At 40.6% G+C, this 25527-nt stretch overlaps 1 protein-coding gene across 5 annotated transcripts in view; it reads left to right on the plus strand.

Moving 5' to 3' along the window:
- The window catches only part of Robo1 (roundabout guidance receptor 1), a 1048129-nt gene that overhangs the window by 716288 nt on the left and 306314 nt on the right, over positions 1-25527 (plus strand). For all 5 annotated transcript variants that reach the window (NM_022188.3, XM_087576842.1, XM_087576841.1 and 2 more), the window contains 1 exon segment: positions 18284-18610. In NM_022188.3, coding sequence (NP_071524.2) covers positions 18284-18610 — 327 coding nt within the window.

Consider the following 25527-nt stretch of genomic DNA (forward strand, 5'->3'; position numbering starts at 1 on the left):
CTCTTCTCCGTGTATTCTAAGGTTAGGGATGGAATTGTTTCCTGGGAATGTTGTTGAATTCCTCCCCTCAGCACATGCAAATGAGGCTTCCTTTGGATATGACAGTTGGTGGAAGATCCAGATGAGACCTGAGTTACTGGCTTGAGCACTAATTAGTCAGCATTCTTAGAGAAAGCAAGAGATTTCAGCAGAGAGGCAGAGACACAGGAATGCCATGTCAGGTACAGAGTTCTGAGTTCAGGGGTGATGTAGCCAGCAAACACCCAGAGACAGAGAGAGGCAGAGCGCACATTCTCCCTCACTGTCTTTCCGATGAACCAACTCTAGCCCCTCCATATTCTTGATTTGTACACTCTACTACTGTGAGGCCATGCACTTTTTTTAAAAAATGATCTGTTATGTCCAGTGGTTTCTTTTTTGATTATTTCCTGTTATTGTTCCTCTTTAAGAGTTCATTAGTGGAAAGACTATACATGGACTGACCCTGGACTCTGACCTCATAGGTAGCAATGAATATCCTAGTAAGAGCACCAGTGGAAGGGGAAGCCCTGGGTCCTGCTAAGACTGAACCCCCAGTGAACTAGACTGTTGGGGGGAGGGCGGCAATGGGGGGGAGGGTTGGGAGGGAAAAAAAAGAGTTCATTAGTGGGCTGGAAAGATGGCTTAGCCGTTAAGAGCCCTGACTGCTCTTCCAGAGGTCCTGAGTTCAACTCCCAGCAACCACATGGTGGCTCACAACTATCTGTAATGGGATCTGGTGTGTCTGAAGACAGCTACAGTGTATTCTTATATATGAAATAAATACATAATTCTTAAAGAAAAAGTAACAAAGAATTCACTAGCCTTTTCTGCAACTGGATTTTTTTCTTGAAGAAGATGTAAATATGGTATCTGGAAAGGTGACCCAGTGGTTAAGAACACTTGCTACCCTTGAAGAGGATAGGAGTTCAGTTCCTAGCACCCATGTCTGAAGGTCCCAGAAGACCTACCATACTCCTGTAGCCATAGTGTGCCCTGGTGTGTATTTCTGTATACATCTTCTCACGTGTGCCTGTCTCTCTCTCTCTCTCTCTCACACACACACACACATATTCATAGAAATAAAAAGTGTTGTGTTTTTAAAAGAAAGTAAACATAATAATACCTCAAATAATTTTAGCATTTAAGAAGCTTTGGTCAGCCCAGATCTTATCCAGGAAAAATATCTTTCCCAGTGAAAAAGACACTCTGGCTACTTCACTTCGTGATTTATCCTTTTTGGTGGAAACTTAGTCTAGAAGTGTTTCACTCTTTGTAGATCACCGCATACTTCTTGGGCTCTTGGCTTTTGATTTATACAACCCCTCCCGATGTTCTGACTCTAAATCTCTAGGTACTGAACTCCTAGACTGTAAGGTATTGAAGGATGGATTAGGTTAATGATACCTACCCTCCTGTCAATATAATATAGTTTATTGTTACAAGGTAATATATGTAAGGTATGAGATCATACATATATGATTGCATATGTATATGTATTTATGTATATATGTGTCTGTTTCTATGTATCTATGTATCTCTATGTATCTATGTATTTATGATCTATCTGTCTATCTATCTATCTGTCTGACTATCTATCTATCTATCTATCTATCTATCTATCTATCTATCTATCTATCTTGCTCTGTATGTGACTGGAAGATGCTGAGTCCCTAATTGATGCTTATTGTCCCCCATCTCTCTCACTTACTGTCTAGTTCATCCCTTCTCCATCCCCCTCCCAGTCTCTCTTTCAAAGCAAAGCCTCAAGTGTTTCAGGTGGGCCTCACACACTGTGGAGCTTCTCCCTCCAAAGTGAAGGGGTGACGTAGATGTATTGGTCCCCTCGCTGTGTTTACATGGGGCAGGGGATTGAATTCAGAGCTTTGGGCACACTGGACAAGGATTTTCCTGAGCAACTTCTCCAACCTCACATCCCATCCCCCCTCACCCCTTTCCTTTCTTTTACTTCTTTTTCTACACTAATATTAATGTCTGCTAAAATACTTCTCCATTGAAAAAATATCGTGAGCTTCCTGCTTGGACAAGCAAGAGTAACAGGTGTTACTTCACGTGGTCTGTGCTGAGGTCAGCATCAAGTGAACAGTAGGTGTGAAAGTTTAAAGTGAGAAAGCAGGGAGGCACCGTTGCATGGCAACGCGTCTGGACCTTAGACTTAAAGTCCCAGCTCTCCACAGTATTTGGGAGGTACTAAGCGAGTTATTGACCCTCTGAGAGTTTCTTTGTTTGTCTAATCAAAAGTAAAAGGAGTTACCCTTTCTTTTCTGGAGCTTTAAACCCTCTTCTGAAACCTCACAATTTTCATGTGACAATACAGCCCAAAGAAACTTGCGCTGACCTTCAAGGATTCGCACATGCGCTTTGGAGCACCTCCTCCCCAGGCTAGGGATATGTGATGTTTGCCCGTTGGAAAGTTTTCCTCGGACCCTTGCGTTTATGACATTCAGAAGAGCAGCGTCCTGATTCTAGCCAGGGGGCTTTAATGTGTCGTCAACTTCGATTAAGAATTCTCACTCTGCTGATTAATTTTCGTTGGTTGGAAAATGTGAGAGTTGACAAATTTATCTGTTCTTATTCCAGCTCTCGCATGCTGTATTAACTTCATTTTATGGGTGAGGAACCTGACCCATTAACTGAGGTTTGTAGCGAGGTAGAAGTTTATGTACCTAGAAGAAGAGTTCATGTGTGGCGACTCTGGAGCCATCATGGTTTCCCTGCAATCACTGTGATGAAGAACCATGTATTGTAGTTTTTATTAAATTTACATTAATTTTGAGGGTTACTTTTTTTGATTAATCAATATATTCTTTGGATGCTGGGATGAAGCCCAGAGCCTCTTGCTTGCAGGGTTAGTGCTCTTTCCAAGAACTGTACCGGTGTATTGTTGAACTTTTTAATAACATTACGTTTACTGCCTTGCAGCAGAGTTTAGTGGTTAAATGTCAGGATCTGGGAATGGAATGCAGGTGTCTCATTCTTTCTTCCCTTCTGGAACCCTGGATGGATGCTATTGAGTTTTCGTGCCTCTGTTTCTCATCTGTAAGTTGTGGGTATTAACAGTGTCTCCTCTAGAATGTTGTGGGCTTGTAAGACCTAAGAGACTAAAGAAATTGAAACATAAATACAGGTCAGATTTTTTTTCTGGCTTCTCAACCAAGACTGGGAAGATGACCTTAGAAATATTCCATTGTGCTCTTCAGACTTCAGTACTAAGTACCTTTACAAGTTCTTTTGCCACATTTTGGTATCTGTTTACTGGTTTTTGTACAAACATACAGAGTTCTGTGTGATAATTCTATACATGTATCGCGTGAGTAGCTATCATTGTAGTTAATTTTTTATACCTCCTAAATTAAAAAGCTTTATTAGTGCATGAAAATTCTATCTATAGACTGCAGTGTAATGTTCATTAATACATACAGTGTGTTCTGATCTAATCTGGGTAATTAATGTTGTGGTCTCCTTAAAAGTATGCTTGGAGACTTTCAACTTCTTACTTTTCCTTTCTGATGAGAGTTTATACCACATTCTTTGTAAGACTATAATGTAGTGCATCATCTCTCTGCTGGCCTCTTTTTAAAAATTGTATTTTATATGTATACATGTATATATATATATATGTGTGTGTGTATATATATATATATATATATGTGTGTGTGTGTGTGTGTCAGTATGTCAGCGTTTGTATGATATATAGATATAGATACAACCTGCTCATGTATATACATATAAATATATATATATACACACAGATACATACACACACACACAATCTATACAGTCTGCTCAGCCCATATAATGTCATATGTATGTATGTCTAAGGGCTGACCATTTGGTATCGTAAACCCCATTCGTAAGCTCTACCCAGGACAACACTCTTCCTCTTTTCCCAGCATTCCTTGTTTGTCTGTAGTGCTCCGCCTTAAGCCTACCCATGCGGTGATGTGCAGTGCTGCCAGGCTTTGGAAGTCATCTGGAGCACGCAGAGTGACTCTGTCCTCTTGACCGCTTCCTGTGTGTCACATGCTCTGTGAGAATTTCCATTCATTTTTCTTTGTCTTTTCAATTATTTGATTTACCATCAGCAAAATGCGCAAACCTTGCAGTTCTAGAGGCTTGTCCTGACTTTTGCTTGTCAGACTTGCTGAGGCAGATGGCTGTGTCTCCTGAAGATGAAGATGCAGTGTTGGTTTATGGGTAGTGTGGTGAGGCTTAGGGCAGCTTACTGATGACTGCTGCTAAAATGGGATTTTCTGTTATGAGGGAAAACAACTAAGAACCTCCTGAAACTGGGATAAGGTTTGCTCTGGCTTTGGAGGAGATCATGGGATTATTTTATTTCTCTTTCTATAAGGCCGGCTTGTTATGTAAATTGAAAATCGTTGTTTCAAACACATATTTAGATAGTAGCATACCATTATTCATATGTGTTCGAATTGGAGAGTAATTGCCGACGTTCCTTTCGGACAGTTCTGTAGTTTGGCTAGTCTGCCCCTCCCCCACCTGTCTCAGAGTGTGTGTTCATCTTTTTTTTAATTTTTTTTTCTTTTTCTTCTTTTTTCTTTTTTTCGGAGCTGGGGACCAAACCCAGGGCCTTGCGCTTGCTAGGCAAGCGCTCTACCACTGAGCTAAATCCCCAACCCCATCATTTTTTTAAATATATGTTAGCGATTGAACCAAAGTCTTGCCCAGGCTGACCACTGCTGTACCTCCAAGCCCTAAGGAGGGCTGCATCTCCATGCCTGTCTGCTTCCCTTCTGTCCATCCGTTGCCACTTGCCTACGCTTTTGATAATCCTAGGCCACACCCTTTAATTTCAGAAGCGCCTCCAGCTGCGAATCCAAGTCAGGTGAACATAATTAGGTAAACAGGACCGCGGCTGAAGGAGCTCGCACTGAAATGTGGTGCTTTCCATGCCTTCGACACATGTCAACATCGGCCTTTTGGGCTTTACGATGCCTCGTGGAGCTTTTACGTGCTCTGTAACTGCTCCTTCACAGTTCTAGACGGAAGCTCTGAGGTTTCGCGTCTTCCCTTTATTCTGTAGAGCTAATTACAGGCCCCTGTGGCACTGTAACGTTTTCGATTCATTCTGTATTCTGAAGAGCCAACCACAGAATACTCACTCAGGAAGCGCTTGTGGCGTTGAAATAATTTTACTTCCCTGATTGTCTGACAATCTTTCTCTTTGGACTTCTGCCACTCCACAGCTGTTGTTGCTGTGGTTTAAGATCAGGCCATGTAAAGGAAACAAACAAGTAGAAAACTTAGCATTCTTTTCATCTAGGCGTCAAATTTCCGTCTGTCCTTTCACAGTGGGTAGGCTATTTTAGTCTTTAAATCTCACAGCAATATCCATCTTTTTCTTTCTATATTGTCTTTCAGTGAAAAAAAATGTTCTTATTTGTTCAGTAAGGCAATCAAGAATTTCTGATTTTTTGAGATTGGGCGGTCACCAGATCTGTGATCCCAGAACGTGGGAGACTGACGTGAGAAGCCAAGTACAAGTCTAAGGGCAGCCGATTCTACATAGCAAGATCTAGGTCAGACAGTGCTAATGCAGGGAGACATCAAGACAAGCAAACAAGCAAGTCAGTGAGAAGAATTTATTGTTATTTTCCTGCCTTCGCCACGCTTATTCACTGTAGTTTAATATATAGTTCATTCTTTTTTCTTTAAACGTGTTTTTGAGCACAGTTTTAATGTGTTTTAGATTGTTTTATATGATAGTAATGATTTTGTACTGGTTCCCGTGGTGTTTTCCTCCTTTGTAGCTGCGGTACAATAGCACCCTCCCATGTGACTTACTAGGGAGAGAGATTGTCCATTCTAGGTTTAATTTTTTTTTTTAAATTTGACTATGAAGGGAGACTAATTTAAGGTTCAAATCACCAATTTCCCCTGAGTGGCAGAGTCTAGGAATTAGTTTGCAGTGTCATGGAAGACAGGTGAAATGATTAGGTCGATTTGATGCCTAAAGAGAAGAAGCAGTTGATAGCTTTAATTGGCTTAAATCCATATGCAGTCTTGTCGTTCCCAGGGCTCACACAGGCATGACCCAGCAACTAGGTAGCCTTGGGGTTTGTGACCCCCATTCAATTACTCTTATACAAATCTTCCACTAGCTAGGAAAGCCTGCTTTCGTGGGAGTCTTTGTTTTGCCTCATTCTAAGTTGCATAATATTTTGTGTACCAAACTCCTTTGTTTACCACTCATTTAGGTGTGCGCAAGAAAAAGGGTTGCTTTTACTCATTCTATGTGGCGCAATGTTTTGCATCAAAACTTCTTTGTTTAATTCTCATTTAAGTGTGAGTAGGAGAAAGGGTTTATTGCTGGCTAATATTAATAGGACGTGTCCGTGTCCGTGTCTTAACTACGGTGTAGATCATGTATATTTGACATTAACTCTGCATTGTACATAATCTAAAAAGACACAGGTCCTATTAACTCTTTATTTTAGGGCCTGGATGTTGCTACACTCTAGCACAGACGCAGGGAAGTAGAGACAATTCATGTATATCAGTTGAGTAAATAAAAGAATACTAAAGAGTTAGCAAAGATTATATTTTATTTTCATGATTCCCCCTCTGCTAATTTGTTACTTTGCCAATTCCTAAATTGGAGAATTTCATTCTCAACACGGCAGCAGAATATTATAGAGTATTTACAAAGTAGAGAAACTCAGAGAAAAACATAAGCTACTTGTTTTTCAACAATCTTTTAAAAGTCAAGAGTATTTTTTCCCTGATCTTTTTCTCTGGGACTCTTTCTCCTTGTACCTCTCTATCTCCTTGGCTCTCTTTCACCTGGAATTGAGCAGTTTATGCCTGTGCTCACATATGACACACACTTGAGTTCATGCTTCTGTTTTGTGCTGTCGTGATCTCAGGACTCGCAAGGAGGTGCGGTTCCTTACCTTCTCCCCTGCTGTTCACAGGACCATTGGCTCCTTGGTCGGATATTTGTGTTTGCCATGTTCTAAACGATTTAAAATGTCTCTCGGGTCACCTGTCATTTTCTTCTTCCACATTCATTGACAGATTTCTCCAACTCATATTTATTGACTTGGTGTTTATAAGGTGCTGTTCAAGGGGCTGGCTGGAAATGTAGATGTATTTGTGTTATGATAAACTAAACCCCCAAAAAGTGTTTATAAACCAGCTGAGTTTTGACTCTTTCACTTCAAAATTAAAAATGAAACCACTCTCATGCATATTATATTCCTTTTCAAAATCTTGTTATGGTACAGCATGAGAAGTACATATGCATATCATATTTTCTGTAGAGATGTTCTGACAAGTAGGAGAATTGGGAGGGCATATATTTCCTCAGATTTTTTTGAAATTAGGTAAACTAAAGATAGTTTTACTTACCCTTTATTTAAATATTTGTTATAATCTAAAAATAAATTTATTTATTAACTATTTAAATATTTGTTATTATCTAAAAATTTATTTATTTATTTATTTATTAGTTAACACTAGCGAATTAGTTTGGTTGTGCCATGCCGAAGGAGAGGTTCTAATTCTCTTCACTCTTTACTAGTGTACTGCTTAGGAACTCACACATGAACTACACAATTTGGAAGAGATAAGAAAGGAAAGTATACAATTAGTTTACTAATGTGCCAAAAGATTTGCTTCAGAAATACTTGTTCATGTCAAAGTAACTGAATTTTGCAGAGTGGAGTTGATTACATTCCTATAGGAATTCCTCAGTAAGCCTTTAAAAAGGGTATTTTAAGAATTTTGTTTTTTAGAAGTATGATTGTCTTTAGACATTTATCCTTAAAACAGTAATTTTATACTTATTTTGAAGACATTAACCTCTCATTTAAAACTCAAGGTTGTTTTTTTTTTTAAACCTATGACCAGTGTGACTGCTTCAAAAAGTAAAGTTAAAAGTTTCCTTTTTACTCCATTAATCAATTTTATGTTTTGAACTGTTAGAAAGTTACTTTTATACTCTACATAGTCTGTGAAAATGTAATGCAGTCCTTTAGACAGGATGTTAGTTTAACTTTACATGATATTTTTGAAACCTTTACTATAGTTAAATTATTATATGTACTTTCAATCTTATGATAATTTTCATTTTGTGACTTGAAAGCATCTTTTGGACACAAGAGTAAGATTTTCTCGGGTTATTTTTTCAGAAGTTGTATGATGAGGACAGAGGCTTTGTTAGTCAAGGTTTATTTATACATTTGTAAGTGTCCCTGTTTGGACACTTTGATGACAAAACCTGACTATATGTCACCATCTGCTCTTTCCATAGTCTATGTAAATCAATGAACTGAAAATTTACATTGATTTCAATACCATGCTCCCTGCTTAATATGTGACCATCCAAGAAGATTACTGTTATTTTCATTGCAATTTAAAAAGCAATCAAAGGACCACCCGTATTACTCTTTTTCTCAATGGCAAATATTTTCAGAATCCATTCTCAGAAAAATTACAAAGGTCTAGTTGTCTTAACAACTAAAACAGGCCATAAAATTTTAGGGAATACTTTATAATATACCTCAAGATCTGGAATATTAGCATTCACTATAACACACAGACTTAATCTCTACTCCTGTGGTCCACACAAGGTTTTGAATATGTTATGAAAAGAAAACGAGAGACACTGTGACTTCTTGCCCAGTAGCAGTTTAAAGGCCATAACATCTCTAGTTGGAAGTAATGCATTTCAGTACCCAGCGTGCCCTTGGAGGACTTCCTCCAAGGAGGAGAAGTGCATTACTAAGCTGACCTTGGCTGGGTAGCACGTGGTGCTTCTCAGTAAAGCTGAGGGTGCCTGTGCTAAGTGTTTCTTTAAATTGTCCACTTTGAATGTAGGACGTGTACACATGCATGTTTGCCCACACATATGTGGGCAGGTGTGCTCCCCCATGCTTGTGCATTTGGAGACAGGAGGTTGCCGGATGGAGGTCACTGTTTGGACTAGCCTGGGTGGCTGTGGAGGGCTGGAGATCCTCCTGTCTCTTCCCTGCCTTATCTTAACTCTGGGATTACACGGTCTTCCTCATGGACTTGCTGTTTCTTCAGTGTTGGTGATCTGAACACAGCTCCTCATGCCCACGCTATAAGCATTTAACTAATTAAGTTGTTCCCCTAGTCCTTGTTATTTTGTCTTCTTTTGTTTTCAGAGATGTTTTGTAGAAATTGTCCCGGTATCTTCTAAGAACTGTGCAAATTAAAATTTACTTGGAGTTTAAGACTAAGCTACTTCTATAAGATTTCTTCCAAAACTGGAGGGAAAAGTCTCCTGGAACTAGTAAGGACACTGCTCTAACCGAAAGATGGGGGCAGGAAGATTATGAAATCAAATAGGGGTGCTCCTGCAGCTTCCAAAGTTTCAAGCCCACGTGATTATGTAATAGGTTATATTTTTCACATCTGGCACCATGGTAATGGATAAAATATAGATATTATCTTGTCTTCTTTCTATAAATGCAAAAACCAGCTAAGCAATTTATCCAAGTCTAAGTAGCTAAGAAGTATAAGACTTAAATCCATGTCTCCAGTGTAGTTTCTTTCTGTACACATAGGATAGTTTACAAATTTTACTTTAAGCCATTCTCTCCCAATTTTAATTTCTTCTACTATTATTTTTTAATGAAATGCCTCATATTCTTTAATCAATTTATTTTGGTGTTTTATGAGAATAGACCTCACCATGCGGTCAAATATACCCTCAAATTCAAAATGCATTTTCCTTTACAGCCTGACCACTGGGGTTATGGCCACTCCCTCTGGCTTTAATGCCATCCTTGCAAACATTTTCTCTGTTTTCATACATGTCCGACTGAGAGCAGTGACTTTATTTCATAGTTCATATGCAAGCAAACGGTGGGTGGCCAGATCAATGGATGAGACAACAGACACATTTGGGCCTTTAAGATCTGTACACCGTTTAACACCTTGCAGAAGCGAACCTCTTACTATTGGCTCCTTCAGTAGACTTCTTTTGCTAAAGGGAAAGTATAAAAGAAGGAATTCTGAACAAATTTACCCCTTCCCGTCTCTGTAGACACTGCCCGGGGTGAGGTCTCAGCTGAGGCTAACCGGACAGTGAACACTTGACATCTCTTCACTGTCTGTTACTAAAGAGGTGCAGCATTGGGGACCCCAACTTACACTGACACTTTTCTTCCCATCTCGAGGGAAATAGCCATTTGGTTTTGATGATGAAGGGATATCACCCAAACAGTACGTATTCTTTCCTGGACTCTCATTTTGCCTCTGTTTCCACCATCCTTTAGGCAATAGGCATTGTAGGGAGGGCACTCAGCTAATTCTTGGGATTATACTTTGGTTACAAGAGGTTCTTTTTTTTTTTTCTCCTTCATAAGTGATCTTAAGAAAGCTTGTTACCAAAGGAAAGGGGAGGAAATGGAGAAAATGCCCTGCCCTGGCCATCACATGGTTCCTTTGAAACGTCGTTTCCTTTGTATTTCTTCTCAGTGAGTTATTTTGCCTGAACACCTGTTCTGTGTTTAGGTCTATTTACAGGATGCTGAGTGGACGTTGGAAATGGCGATCCTTAGAGGATAGTCTTAAGTCAATTGGTTTATTTGCATGTTTTATGAGACACGTCTAGTTTCAAACTCTGAATGCCTTTTCTTCTGTGGCCTGTATTTAGTGAGCAATGAGTAAGTGGTGCTTTCTTGTTTTTAGCAAACATCTCCTGGTAGGAAGGACCTCTGACAGGAAAATTATTGGATTTGTGATGAAGGGGTGTGCGCTTGTAATTAGAGAGAATTTTCTTTAAAATGTAGTCAGAGCTAAGGTAAAAAACAAAAACAACACCCCAGAACCCTCCAAAACAAAACAAAACAAACCCCAAAACCCCACAAAACGTTAGTGGTGAGATTTCTCCAAAAATATAAATATTTTTACAAATATAGGCATGTTGTAGACAATGGCAATGACTAGTCTTGGACAAATAATACCAACTTTTCTATCAATATTCATTGTTGGTCTCTCAGTTAATGGCTTTGTTGCGATGTTCACAACTTTCTAAGTATTTTTTTTTTGTTCTTTGATATGCTTCAGCAGGAGAATTTGATCACTACAAGCTTCCTGATTTTACCAATCAAAAATATTAAAGAGACATTTGAATGTAAGCAAGAACTTATATCCAAATCCTGGTTTTCGTTCAGGCTACTGAGAAACGGACTTGAAACTATCAATAAAAGCTTATGCAAAAAAAGAGAGAAACCATAAAATTATGTACACGCCTGACCAGAATATTAGAACGGTCAATATTTCTGGAGTGGTTGCTCGGTTGTGTTTCTGTAAGTAATGTCTCAGTAGGTGGGGGACGTTGACATCCAGCTAGGAGCTTGGATTCTTCATTGTAAATCTCATGTGACTTTGATGTATTTCCCTGAAATACTTAGCACTTATGTGTGTGTCTCTTTCCAGCTGTGGTTGTGTAAATATTTAGATATTTCAGTCACTCTTGTTTATATTTTATCTTCCAACTGGGCCGTTCTTGAAGGAATTCTGCCCAGCTCTTTTCTGCTGATCTTGCTGAGTTTAGTGGTGCTACATCCCCAGGGAGCCGTCGATGTTCTTCTTGAGGGTGGTGGACATTAACATCTTCTTAAAGGACAGTGTCTTCCTAGTGCTTGGTAAGGAACAACGGGGTCATCTCAATTTCTCGTTAATGTGCCATTCTCTCTGTCCTTTTTACTTTGTCTTTTTGTAACTATTGAGTTACTGCACAGAGTGTGGGTTTTGCCAACTGTTCTATATATCTTTTATCTTTTCATATAAAAAATCCACAAATTAGCATAACTATAACGGTGGTTGGCAGGTGGCTTGAGGACATTTTATGATTGTAGAACAATTCTTCAGCGTGCAAGGCATGCCATGATGGGTCAGAGGTCACACTTGGTGTTGTTCCTTGCCTCCCATCACAAGACAGCTTCTCCTTTATTTTCCTCTGGTGGTGCGTTACAGCAGAGCAATGAGCTTACAGGAAAGGGCCCTGTGTCCTCACTTTCATTTTGTTGTAGGACCACTGACCCGACAGATGTGTACTTCTCTACCCAAAGTTATTTAGTCCTGATGATTTGAACTCAGGTCCCCCATGCTTCTGACGTAAGCACTTTACCTCTGGGCTCTCTCCATAGCTCAGTTATCTTTTCTTACATGAGGTTGCCACTGTGTAGCCCAGGCTGTTCTGGAATAACTGGTCTTCCCTCCTCAGCCCTCAGAATGCTGGGATTGCATGCATACCACCACACTCCTCAGCTATGAAAATAGTCTCAATTATACACGTAGGTGTTTGCAAGCTGAAACTCTCAGCAGTCTGATAACTAACACTGTAAGGGTGCTTGGCAATTTGAACTTGTATTTAGGCAAGAAGACAGAGTACAAGGAAAGCATTGAGAAGGAAGGCTTTACTAAGTTCATTGGGTTTTCAGGTAAATACTCTTTTTTTATGGAGAAGGAAAAACAAAGGCCTTCAGACCTGACAGCTTGTGGATAATTTTGTCACCAACATCTTAGAAGTAAGACCTCCAAATGAATGATTTCAGTGTGGGAAAATTCATGGGACAGCCCATATTTACATATGGACTGTTTGGAAACAGCAAGAGTTTTGCATTTCCCTGGGACTAAAACCCAGCACTGCCACCTCCCAACTGAATGGCCTGTGAGCTTCAGGACAGCGTGTTGACATCATATTAACAACACCCACTTCAGAAGATGCTGTTAAAGCAATGGATGGGAGATACCAACAGTACCTCAGTACCTTATTGTCTGTTCCATTCCTTCCTGCTTCTACTGGAGCACAAAAAAATCATTTACTGTAGCTTCAGTGAAGATGATGATTGGTGTTCATGTGTTTTGTTACCTAGGGACACTCATTAAGGAGCTGAGTCAGGTACTGCACAGCCCCTTTTCTGAGCATCACACATTATAAAGAGTTAAAACACTTCTATGCTGTGTTGTGATCTCCAAAGTCCTTGGTTCCGTTTCAGTGGTAGAGCTGCTTGTCTGATCACCTTGTTACTCTCTTCTGGTTACTGCGTACTTAATTGTGTACGTTTTCTATTCAAATGTTCTCCTCACAAACAAAATCCAGTAGAACCCCCTGGTTTAAAAAGGAAAGTTTTCAATACCTAAATAAGCTTTGGAAATGGAGCGGATCACATACATTTTTTTGGCCGACCCGATTGAACATCAGTAAGACTAGACTCTGAGAACCTCAGCTCTTTTCCTTTAATATGAGAAACGTTATTAACAATGTGGGGAAAGTGTATCCCATGGAGAATTTCAAAATTAGTCATTCATAATACAGAAAGCATTTTTATTGCTGGAGCGTTTACTGGATACTGCTGTACAAACATGGTGGTGAAAACTTGGGTCTGAGATCTCAATTCCCTGATGTCCTGCTGGCGTTGGTCCAGCTCTGGGGAACTGAAGTTCGGTTGGAGACCCTCCTCAGCCACAGTGCGCTACAGTGGAACCTGGGCCGTCTCCAGGTTCGGCAATTGGCCGTGACTTCCCCTACACCTTCCTCCCAGACAGTTTCATACTTTCCCAGGATTTTTGCCCCAGCTCTTGCCTAGTCAACGGCTCTAGCTGAGATTGTGATTCTCAGGTTAAAATTGGAGACACAGCCGTCAACTCGTCAACTCTCTCTGGGTTTTCCAAAACAACCAACGTTTTAGGATTTCACCCAACCCTTTTTCCTCTCATGTTTGTTTTATCTCTGTGTTCACGGAAACGCTACTCCAGCCACCAGTGATGCAGGGGGTTAGGGTTAGGGGTTCAGTGTCCCTACTCTGTGTCTCCTGCCTTCTGAGTGTCCCTCTTCACCACACTCCATATAGTCAGAGAGGAGCCTCCGTTTAACTCACCATGTCCAGTGTGTCCCTGCTGTCCTTTCTGCCAGTGTCTAAGTACAGGTTCGTCAAGTCATAATTTGAAGGTTCAAACACATGGTATCTAATCTCCCCAACTTAGTCTGCTTTATGCCTTTATGTTAACTTTATTCAACCTAATTCCTTCAACTAGAGCAGTAGCCTTTACTTTAAAAGGATTTTTGTTTTTTCATGATTTTTCCAGCTGACAGGATGGCTCAGTGGGGAGCGTGGGTTCCAGTGGGAACATGAAGACCTGAATTTGATACTCAGCATGAAGATTAAACAAATTCTGGTAACGAAGCACAGGTCTATGACCCCATCACTGCAGGGACAGCAGCGTCCCTCGAAGTCACTGGCAAGGCAATGTAGTCAATCTGTGAACTGCAGGTTCAGTGAGAGATCTGGGCTCAGTAAATGCTGTGCCATAGGGGAGGGTGGGCCACTTGCCTCTGGCCTCCAAGTGTGAACACCACACACACACGAACAGACAGACAGACAGACAGACAGACAGACACACACACACACACACACACACACACACACACTCGCACACACTTCAAAAACCTTGTAGAACTCTGACTCGATGGTCAAGGCCTAGCCTGCTGTCTCCTTCCTTTTTTCTTCCATTTTTCTACTTTTGCAATTTCTTTTATTTTTCTTCAGGTTTGTGCCTCTCAATTTCTGACAGATCCCTTCCGTATGCTGGGTAGTCTCGTAGCTGTGCCTTGAGTGAATTCCCTGCCTTTCTCTCCCTCATGGCTCATTGTCCTTCTTGGCTCATTCTTAGGGACCTTCTCAAGTGTAGAGGCTCCTGACCCTTCTCTTAGCGGCAGGCGTTGTCTTCAGAGCCCTTCCTTTATGTCCTAGCTGCACCTGTACCCTTATTTCCTACCTCAAGTGGACCTTCATAGTCTGAGATCTCTTTAACTGTGCACCACCTCCTTAGCTGATTATCACCAGTCTCTGTCCTTCATAATTACAGCCGTTCTCAGGCCTAATGATACACCGAGGCCCTCAGCCCTGCTAATTACCACCTGGAAGCCAACCTGAATTCCATTTTCTTCAGTAGAGCCATTGTAAGAACTGGAAAAGTTTCTAAATTCTTTCTTTTGCTGGCTTATTTCTTCCCCTTTTCAAATCTGCCACTGTGTAAAGAATGTATAACACGCGGGGTACCATGTTCTAAACCATTGCTGTTTCTCTGCTGTTCTCTCCCCCTGTCTCTGTCTGCCTCTGTGGACCCCACCACACCTCTGTGTGGCAAACGCAAGTTCCAGTGCCTGTGCCTGGGAAGCCAGAAGCTGACATTGCTGGCTTTCCCATACCGCTCTTCCAGGTTTTAGCCTTTTGGGTAGACTGGCTGGCCAATAAGGATCCCCCTGACTGCTACCCTGTACCCCATCCTGGATACGTGCCCCCTGTGCCTGGATTTGCCTGTGTACTGTGGATCTAAACTGAGACCTTCAAGCTTGCACTGCAAGCTCTCCATCTCCTGAGCCATCTCCTCAGCCCCAGGTTATGAAACTCTTAGTCACTGAGATTGTTAATAGAGTCGTTGCCCTAGGAAAAACTGTGAATTATAGTATTTATCAATAACATACATACAAATAGGCTTCATATGCCATTTAGGGTCTACTGTGGCAGAGCACGCCTCACACTGATTATTTTAAAAGGCAAAGCCTTCTACTTTTCCTAAACAGTTCCTGAATGTTTTTTCCCCCTTTGTTTGCTTGTTTGTTTGGAAATGTGGTCTGCCGTAGTCCAGTTGGGCCTCAAACTAACAGTAGAAGGAACTTGAAGTGTTGACCCTCTTGCCTCCAAGTGTTAGGTACAGACCTGTGTTACCGTACCCCGATCTAAACTCTGTGATTCCGTCAGCCCCCTCTTCCCGGTTAGATCTTCCCTTGTAGCCCTTTATTCATTTCCCTCAGTGTTTCTACCCATGCTTGTGGAATATTGTAACGTGCTTGGCACTTGGCCCTCCTCAGCAGACAACTGTTAAGATGCTGAGGAAGCCCACAGGCCTCACGTAGAAGGAGGAAACGCTGGGCGCATTAGATAAATAAAATCAATGGTGACTCTCACTGAGGGTGTTTATATAGCACTGTTTAGGTTAAGAAGGGAACTTGGTGGGGAAAGTTAAGGAGAGTGGAGGCTTGAACGAAGCCTGGGCACTGAGGAGCGTAGTTTATTTGCAGTCCCATGCCTGTGGCAGGCATTTGCTAGGGCAGAAGGAAACACAGTGTGGTTGTGGCACAAACAGAAGGCAGAGGAAGGCGTGAGCAGGCTGTGTGGAGTGAGGGCTGGGGGAATAAAAAAGGTCTTGAGAGCAAATGAGTTCAAAGCCTTCTGACTACATCTCAGTGGACTATGAAAGGGGGCTTTTCTAAAGCTCCAGGCAGAAGGGATCACAGTTGGATTAGGATGGCAGGTGTGTAAAGATGGGGTCCCATCCTGGTGAAGCTGCATGCCCGGTGGCAGGAGCATGCAGACCATGTCTTTAATGGGCAAGCATGAAGAAGATAGAGCACACTAAAAACAGCCGAGGCCGTATAGTCTCCAGTGGTATATCTCCTCCAGCAAGACGGGGCCGTGGAAACCTCTCCATACAACTCCACCAGCTGGGGACCAAGTACCAGAGCCTACATTCTCCTTTATACAACCACAAACACGCTCCCTGGTTTTGAGGTTTAATTTTATTGCCAAATATATATATATATATATATATATATATATATATATATATCGCCATGGGGTATATTTAACCGATATATACATATAATAACTATCTTGATAAATTCGCCTCTGAGGCCCATAATGCAGCATACACCCAGAAATATCCCTTCTCCTTTGCTAGTATTTAAACTCGCTTTCTTGAAATAAAAAATTCCCTTGAAAATACATATATACACATATATGCATATATACAGATGCATATAATCCTTTGCCATTTAATTACATTTTGAGTCTGTATTAAGGGCTCTTTTCATAGCAAAAACATACTGTGGTGCTAGATGGCTCGGGGGTTCAAAGCACTCAGGGCTCTAGCAGAGACTTGGATTTGCTTCTGGGCACCCACATAGCAGTTCACAACCATCCGTAACTCTTGTTCCAGGAGATCTGATTCCCTCTTCTGGCTGCTGTGAGCACCAGGCATGGACATGCACACAGTACACATACGTGCGTGCTTGCAAATGCTCCTATACATAAAGTAAAAACAAATCTTAAAAAAAGCCCACCCTTTACTTTTAAAAAGTCCTAGCAACATATAACGCGCTGCGTATTGATTTAAAATAAAATGACACCCTTCAAAAAGGGTTCTTTTTAGTAGGACAAAAATGTTCATTGGTATCCAGAGAATGCTTATTAGACAGTCATCTTGTGCTGGTTAAAGGAGGATTCTGGGAATGTATGCTATTGCTGGCAATATTCCAGGACCTCTTTAGCCGGTGCTATTCCTCTGCGAAGAAAGGCAATGTTCTCGCTTCTTATCCTGCTGCAGAAATACATGATGATGACCGAGGGACAGAGGGCTTACCTGCTTCCCGGTTCCGGGTTACAGCCCATCCAGGCAGAGAAGCAAGCCTACAGGAACTTAGGGCAGGTAGTCCTGCTACACCCATCGTCGAGAACAGAAAACCATGGGCTAACGCACGCATGCTTGTCTTCAGCTCACTTTTCCTGTTCTGTCTTTCTAAAAATTCTTCTCTCATATATTATACTCTAACTGCAATGTCAACTCCTGGTTCTCTTCCTCCTTGCCACACGCCCACACAAGATCCACTCCTCCTTCATTTGCCTTCAGAACAGAGCAGGCCTCCCAGGGCTATCATCCAAACATGACATATCAAGTTGCAATATGTCCCGTTCTTATATAATCTGAAATCTCAGGTCCAGGAACCGGTGCCACCAACAATGGGTAGCTCTTCCTACCTCAATCATGTAATTAAGATAAACCCCCGCAGATCTGCCCAATGGACCAACTTAATGTACAGTTCGTCATTGAACCTCCCTTCTTGGGTGAGTCTTGATTACTTCCAGTTGCCAACTGAAACTAGACATCACACATACCATTTGAAAAAGGTTTTAAAAAGACATTCCCATGGTTTCTGCAAGGACCAGCATGCAGCTTCTATACAGGCAGAGTTAAACAGGAGGATTTTTCTAAGTACAGAGTCAAAAAGTGTTCAGAAATGGCAGCCGTGGGTGGACCCTGGGAGTATTTCAAACCAAGGTTAGGAAGGACGCGTCCATTCGAGGCGATGTTTAAATAGCGTCCAATCTGTGCTTCTGACGTGAGAGACCTTTAACCATTTTCAGATGAAATATCAAACGTTTGTTCAACTCTTCTGCAGGCTCCCGTCTCCGTCAGGAAGATTTCCCACCGCGCATTGTTGAGCACCCTTCAGACCTGATCGTCTCTAAAGGGGAACCCGCCACCCTCAACTGTAAAGCTGAAGGCCGCCCTACCCCGACTATAGAATGGTACAAGGGCGGCGAAAGAGTGGAAACGGACAAAGACGACCCTCGCTCACACCGAATGCTGCTGCCAAGTGGATCTTTATTTTTCTTACGCATAGTGCATGGACGGAAGAGTAGGCCTGACGAAGGGGTCTACATCTGTGTAGCAAGGAATTACCTCGGAGAGGCTGTGAGCCACAATGCATCGCTGGAGGTAGCTAGTAAGTAATGCGAGCTCTGTTTTCCGGGGGAAATTGCGTGGTGGGATCATGCGTGTTGGCAGTGGCAGTAAGAAATAGCGCCCATGTTCCACACTTTGTAGGAGGAGAGTCTAGCTGTGTATGAACAGAGCCTCTTGTGTCCCTTTTCCTCACTCCTCGTCCTTTTTGGGTGTTCAGTGTGAGTCGCATTACACAGAGATACAGAAATGGTTTTCTGCCGAGTGTTTTCACTGAGACCCCAGTCTTCCCCTCTGTGATTGGGTGAATCTCAGAAGACAGTTTGAAACTTGGAATTTTGTTGAGATTCTATAGACTATGAGGACTTAGAAGTTGGATTAAATGTACTTTTTTTTTTTTATTATGCTATGGTTAGAGATAGCCCCCATAGATCCATGTGTTTGAATAAACCTGTAGGGGCCAGGGAGAGGAAAGCAGTGGTTTGAGTATGTCTAGCTCAGGGAGTGACACTATTTGGAGGTGTGGCCTTGTTGGAGTAGGTGTGTCACTGTGAGCTTGGGCTCTAAAACCCTCATCCTCGCTTCTTGGAAGCCAGTCTTCTCCAGTCTGCTCCTGACTTCCTTTGGGTAATGATGTAGAACTCTCAGCTCGTCCAGTGCCATGCCTGCCTGGATGCTGCCGTGCTCCCATCTTGCTGATAATGGACTGAACCTCTGAACCTGTAAGTCAGCCCCAGTTAAATGTTGTCCTTATAAGAGTTGCATTGGTCATGGTATCTGTTCACAGCAGTAAGACCCTGACTAAGACACCTTCCATTGTTTGTTCTAGCTGTGTTAAATGAATAAGATTTAGTTTGTAAGTAAAGTAGTATGCCATGCCAGAAATTGTATTTGGATGCGTCCAACCCTATGATGGTAGCAAGGCTTGGGGAGAAACAGGTGTATGGTATCCTGATGCCTTTGCTTACTTCCTGCTAATTTCTACACATATCCAATACAGTGCTTCTGAAATGATCACAAAAGGGATTTGTTCAATTATTAAATTGCTATATTTGTACTATTGATATTCATTGTATTTGGATATGAATTTGACTTCTCTTCTTACCCCTATTCAGAGGGTAGTTAAAACGTTCCCTTCACTTGAAAGAATCCTGTTATATGGGTGTCAGAAATCTGTAATTTATACAAAGGGGCTGGAAAAAGAAGTAAGAGTCACATGAATTAATTTGAAATATATTTAATTACCTATGGATCTTTTAATATATGCTTGGGGTGTCTCAGGAGAACTCATATTCTAGCATGAATAATGTCCTAGCTTTATTTAAATATCTTTTTTATAGTCTTTTTCATTCAACTAGGACTTGAACACATAGCTCCACACATAAATAATTAAATTTAGAGATATATCATAATATTAACATAGAATGAACTCCAGCTAGTAAATGGTTTGGAACCACCCCCCTTGCTAAGGTTTATGGTACTCACATTGAGATAGACTGCCCAAAATAACTGATATTAAGGGAAAAAATATAAGTAAACCATATAAAAATAACCACTTCCATTCACATTAAGATTTTTAATCTTTGTTCTGTTTTGAGTCAGGGTTTTACTGTGTACTGAATGCTGGCCTTCAGTTTTCAAGTGTCCTGCCTCAGCTTCCTCAAAGCTGGGGTCACAGACCTTGCCACACACTCATTTCAAACTCTAAAAGTGGTTCCAAGAAACCTGCTTCTTGTTTAAATGAATAAGCAATAAACCTTATTCTTATTGACTTGACTCAAAGCGAAGGTCTCGGAACTAAATTCATAAGAGACACGGAAGCTTCGATCCCAGCATTTTATTTTAAGTTCAACGTTAGAGAGAATATAATAAAAACACTTGAATGCCTCCCTGTTTATAAACATGTGTACATGTTTTGACAGTCATCATCCACACCTCTGTAATTTTTATCAATTTTTTTATAGAATAATCATTCTTCATTGAGGTAAAATTGAAGTAGGTAAAATCCAAAAATAGATGCAGACGATGATCAGAAAAGCTAGTAGAGAAGATGTGTGTTGTTTCCTAATTGCGTTAAAAACAGCAAGGCGAACAAATAAAAAAGGGGAGAGAGAGAGAGAGACGCAAAACAAACAGACAAACAAAGAAACAAACACCCCAAACCAATGGAAACCCTGAAGGCTGGAAGGAAACCCACAGGCAGTGAAGTGTGTGCCAACAGGTGGAGCAAAACCAGTCCAAGCTTCCCTGCGGTCCTCCTCTGCTCCACTTCTGTCCCTTTCAGTAGTTAGGAGGTAGTTAGAGACCTGATTTGATCGACCTGTCTCTTGTAGAGCTTCCTTTACAAAACACCTCCAGCTTCAGGACACCCTGCCTGAATGGACTTTTAGAAAGCTTCTCCTTTGGCTAAAGGCTTCTGTGCATGCATTTTAAAGACAGTATTAGTTTCTAGTTAAGTTTCCTATCAAGTTAGACATCTCATCATCTTGAGAATTTTGGTAAATACTTTTATGGAAATCGAAACCAAATTCAGAGCACTTTATAGTCAATTCACAGATTTTTACCCCTGTGCTCCTCCCTGTGTTCCAAATAAAAAGGAATATTATAATTTACTGAATGTAGTAGAAACATTTTAAAATGTTGTAAAAAAATACTTAGAATAGAGAAGTGTATAAGTATTTTCTACTTCTCAAATTTAGTAAGGTATTGATGGCAATTTGATGTATGTGTCCTAACTAAAGATAACAACATTTTCCACATGTAGGCCGCCGGTTAGACCAGAACCATTTATTGAGGGTGCTTTATGTTTTTTTCACTGCATGGTTTTGACTTCTTTGTCAAAGATCAAGTGACCATGGGTGTGTGGGTTTATTTCTTGGTCTTCAATTTTATTCCATTATTTTTTTTTTATCACTATTGCTCTGTAGTACAGCATGAGGTCAGGGATGGTGATTTCTCCAGAAGTTCTTTTATTGTTGAGAATGGTTTTTGCTATCCTGGGTTTTTTGTTGTTCCAGATGAATTTGAGAATCGCCCTATCTCTGTGAAGAATTGAGTTGGAATTTTGTAGATTGCTTTTAGTAGGATGGCCATTTTAACTCTGTTAATTCTACCAATCTGTGAGTATGGGAGGTCTCTCTCTTTTCTGAGATCTTCTTCTATTTCTTTCTTGAGAGACTCGGAAGTTCTTGTCCTACAGATCTCTCACTTATTTGTGACTATTGTGAAGGGCGTTTTCCCCCCATTTTCTTTCCCAGCCTGTTTATCGTTTGTATAAAGGAAGACCACTGATTTATTATAAAGGAAGACCACTGATTTATTATAAAGGAAGACCACTGATTTATTGAGTTACTTTTCTATCCTTCCACTTTGCTCAGTTGTTTGTCAGCTGGAGAAGTTCTCTAGTTAAAAAATTTTGGGTCTCCTGTCCAAAGGAAATGCAGGACAAAAATGGAGCAGAGACTGAAAGGAATGCCACCCAGTGGCTGGCCCAACTTGGGCTTTATTCCACACACACACAACAAATCCTGACACTATTACTGAGGCTATATTATGTGTCCAGTCAGGAGCCAACATGGCTTTCTTCTGAGAGGCTGTCTTAGCAGCTGACTGAGACAAATGCAGAAATACTTAAAGCCAACCATGGGATTGAGGTTGGGACTATTATGGAAGAGTTGGAAGGATTGAAGGAGCTGAATGGGATTGAAACCCTGTAGGAAGAACAACAGTGTCAAATAATTCAGTCCCCTCAGAGCTCCCAGACACTAAGTCAAAAACTAAGGAAGATACAGGGGCTGGGTTCTGGCCCTGGGCACAGGTGTAGCAGAGGTCGGCCTTGTCTGGCCTCAGTGGGAGAGGATGCACTTAATCCTGTGGAAACTTGATGCCCCAGGGAAGAGAGATGCTGGTGGGGGCGAAGTTGGTGTAGGTGGGCAGGTGGGGGAGCATCCTTTTAACGGTGGGGAGCAGGGGGGATGGGGTGAAGAACTCAGGGAAGGGGGACCAGGAAGGGGGCAACTTTTCAAATTTAAATAAACAAAATAATTTAATAAAGATTTAAAAAGGAAAGATAATAATGTTTTGAAATCCTGAAGAAGATTGACTAGCATTTGAGTGGAGTGGCCTTCACACTACTTTAATTACAGTGAGCAGAAGCAGCTTGTTTACTGGACACTGTGTTAGCTTCCATCACCCGCCCCGAGACAGGCATTTCTGTGTTCCGAATGCTTAGAAAGTATTATTTAGTAAAAAAAAAAAAAATCTCCTTTAGCACACTGCAAATCAACATGTAGCAATTTAAACCATACTGTTTAACTCATTAATTTTGGACAGTTGATATTACTTTTGTCCCATTTCCTGATTATGTTCTAAAGCCCAAATCAGCCCTTTTGTTTGGTCTGTTGTTGATCAACTCTGTTGATGGTAAGGGCAGACGTCAGCCATGTTAGGTACAGAAAGCCTGAGAATGCTGTTAAAGTTTGCTTTGTTTTGTTTTTTTTCCTAGAATATCCCGTTGTTTGTTTTTCTACACATTTCCTTAGTTGAGGTGCCATGAGTAAAATAACCGTTCTTAGGCTCACTCCCCAAGGCTCAGCCAGGAAGCCAGAGATTGCATCTAATTTCACAGTGATGCTGTGGCCTCAGTAACAGCATTAACAGAAGTGTCTTGAGGCAGCGTGGGTCTCAGGGAGCAGTTGTTGGTAATGCCTTTAAAAACATTTTTTTCTGTGTTTTGCTTGTGTTTCAACCAAGTCTTAACAGCTGTAACAACAACTGGAGTTCGTGGTTCCTAGTATTTGTCAATCCCTTAGACTTAAAAAAATATAGAATACTCATTATGTCTTCATTTCTATGTAGAAATAATAATATTCTTGACTATTGCACATTGATATTTTTGTTAGAGATACTGTAACTATGAAACTGCCTGGGGTGGTTGGTTATATTTAGGAATTTCTTGTTTCCTTGTCATCTGTATTGCCATGGTAAGTAGGAGAGATGATATTTCTAGGCCTATGCTTGTCCTATAGTAAAATTGCATTCCCCTTTCTTAAAAATTTACTTCTCATGCAGTTATACTGGCTGCATATAATTACAGAATCTGAAAATTGTAACAAGAAATGCTGAACAGTGCTTATTTCCAATATTCATACCAGGAAGTTTGGAAACTTTGGCTTTGCAAAAGAGAAGTAACTTTTAGTATTGGATGTATTTTCCTAAATTGTTTTTCAATTATTATTTTTTTGTGGAGCAGGAATAACATATAGCTGATAGATCTGAATCAGATCATAGACACTTGAAGATGTTGTTTTTGTAATTTATGAAAACTCCTATGTGTTTTAGATTCAACTCAGCTATCCAAGATGGTCTCCCTGCCAGCCATGCTTTCCAGTTTGTGATGAATCACGCTATTAAATAGAGTTTAAGTTATGTTTTATGAAAGTTCTTATTGCCCTGTTCTGCTACACTCAAATATATTTTGTGCCCAGTACAAATGGATAGTGTAATCTTTGATACGATGTATTTTGCAAGTGCTTTGATCTTGGATAATTACACTCACTTTTGAGAAAAATTATTTCGAACCTTGCCCCTTATGGTTCTGATTGTAGAACATAGCTCTCGATGTCATCTGCTAAGCAGGGAACTGTCAGCATATGGTTGTTTGCTTCCTATTTAAGCTGTTTTCTCCTGAGGGAGAAGCATTCCCTTAGGTCTAGGCAGACATCTGCTCAGGTTCTTAGCAGCAAAACCAGAGGAGTAGTCTATTGCTCGGGACATAATTGTTGTATTAATAAATCAAAGATAGTCTTTTTACAGTTTATTCACTGCATTTCTACAAACTTGACTTTGGGGTAAAACACATGTCAAAGACACATTTTTTGAGTCCTCTTAATAATTTATTATATTTTGATAGTATCAGTAAATAATAATTCCCAAAATAATGTAGACTCACAACTATCCAGTTCTCTTCATTTGGATAAAAAGAGAAGGCCAGAAAAAGCAAGTTAATCTTATGTGTGAAATAGACACGAACATTGGCTAATAGAATAATATGTTTGCAAAATATATTCGTGGATGATGAAAATGTTCCTCTTAGGGGTTCAAATGGTTCTGGTGAAATGGACTGGAAAAAAATTGCTACTTATATTTTTATTTATTTATTTTGAGACAGGGTCTCGCTGTAGCTCTGGCTGTCTTAGAGCTGTCTTGGAACTTACTATGTAGACCAAGCTGGCCTCGAACTCAGAGATCCACCTGCCTCTGCCTCCCAAGTGCAGTGATTGAAGGCATGGGCTATACCGGCTATAAAATAAGGACTTAAAAACATATCATTGAGAGGTGTCTGTGTATCATCAGGACAGAATCAGGAGGGAATGTTTATTCAGTTCATACAGCAGATGGAGGGAAACAGAATCTCAGGTCCTTCCAGTCAGTCTTGGACAGCTTCTAACAAAACATAAATTTTATTTTACACTTTTGAGCTTTGTCTTTTTAGGAGTCACTGTGAGGTAGAAAGATGACAGTGACGATGCACTTATGCAGAGTGTGAGTTTTAGTAACCGTTTCAGAGGAAAGGACTGAGTTTGCCAGGCATTTCGTTTAATTAGTATTAATCATCACGTTCTGGTCTATTCTTGTGTGAGGACTACTCTCTAGCAACACAGTGTAGGCTCAAATACACAGTGAACTTTTTGATTTATAAAACTTTATCGTTTTTTTCATAGATCAATAACTTCCAGAAATATGTTTGACTCAGGGTATGTTAGAGGTTATCTTCATTGCCAGTCACAAGTTAGAGAAGATGATTTTAAAAATCTTAGGGTAAAAAAAGGAACCCACCAACCGAAACCTTCTAAAAACCTATATTAAATTTTTGTTAATTAAAAGTAATTACATATATTAATTTTGAGAGGTCTCTGGTTACTTTATAGAACACTTCTTTGTAGACTTTTTCATTTATTA

This window comes from Rattus norvegicus, chromosome 11, assembly GCF_021556685.1.
Source record: "Rattus norvegicus strain SHRSP/BbbUtx chromosome 11, alternate assembly SHRSP_T2T, whole genome shotgun sequence".
Lineage (NCBI taxonomy): Eukaryota > Metazoa > Chordata > Mammalia > Rodentia > Muridae > Rattus > Rattus norvegicus.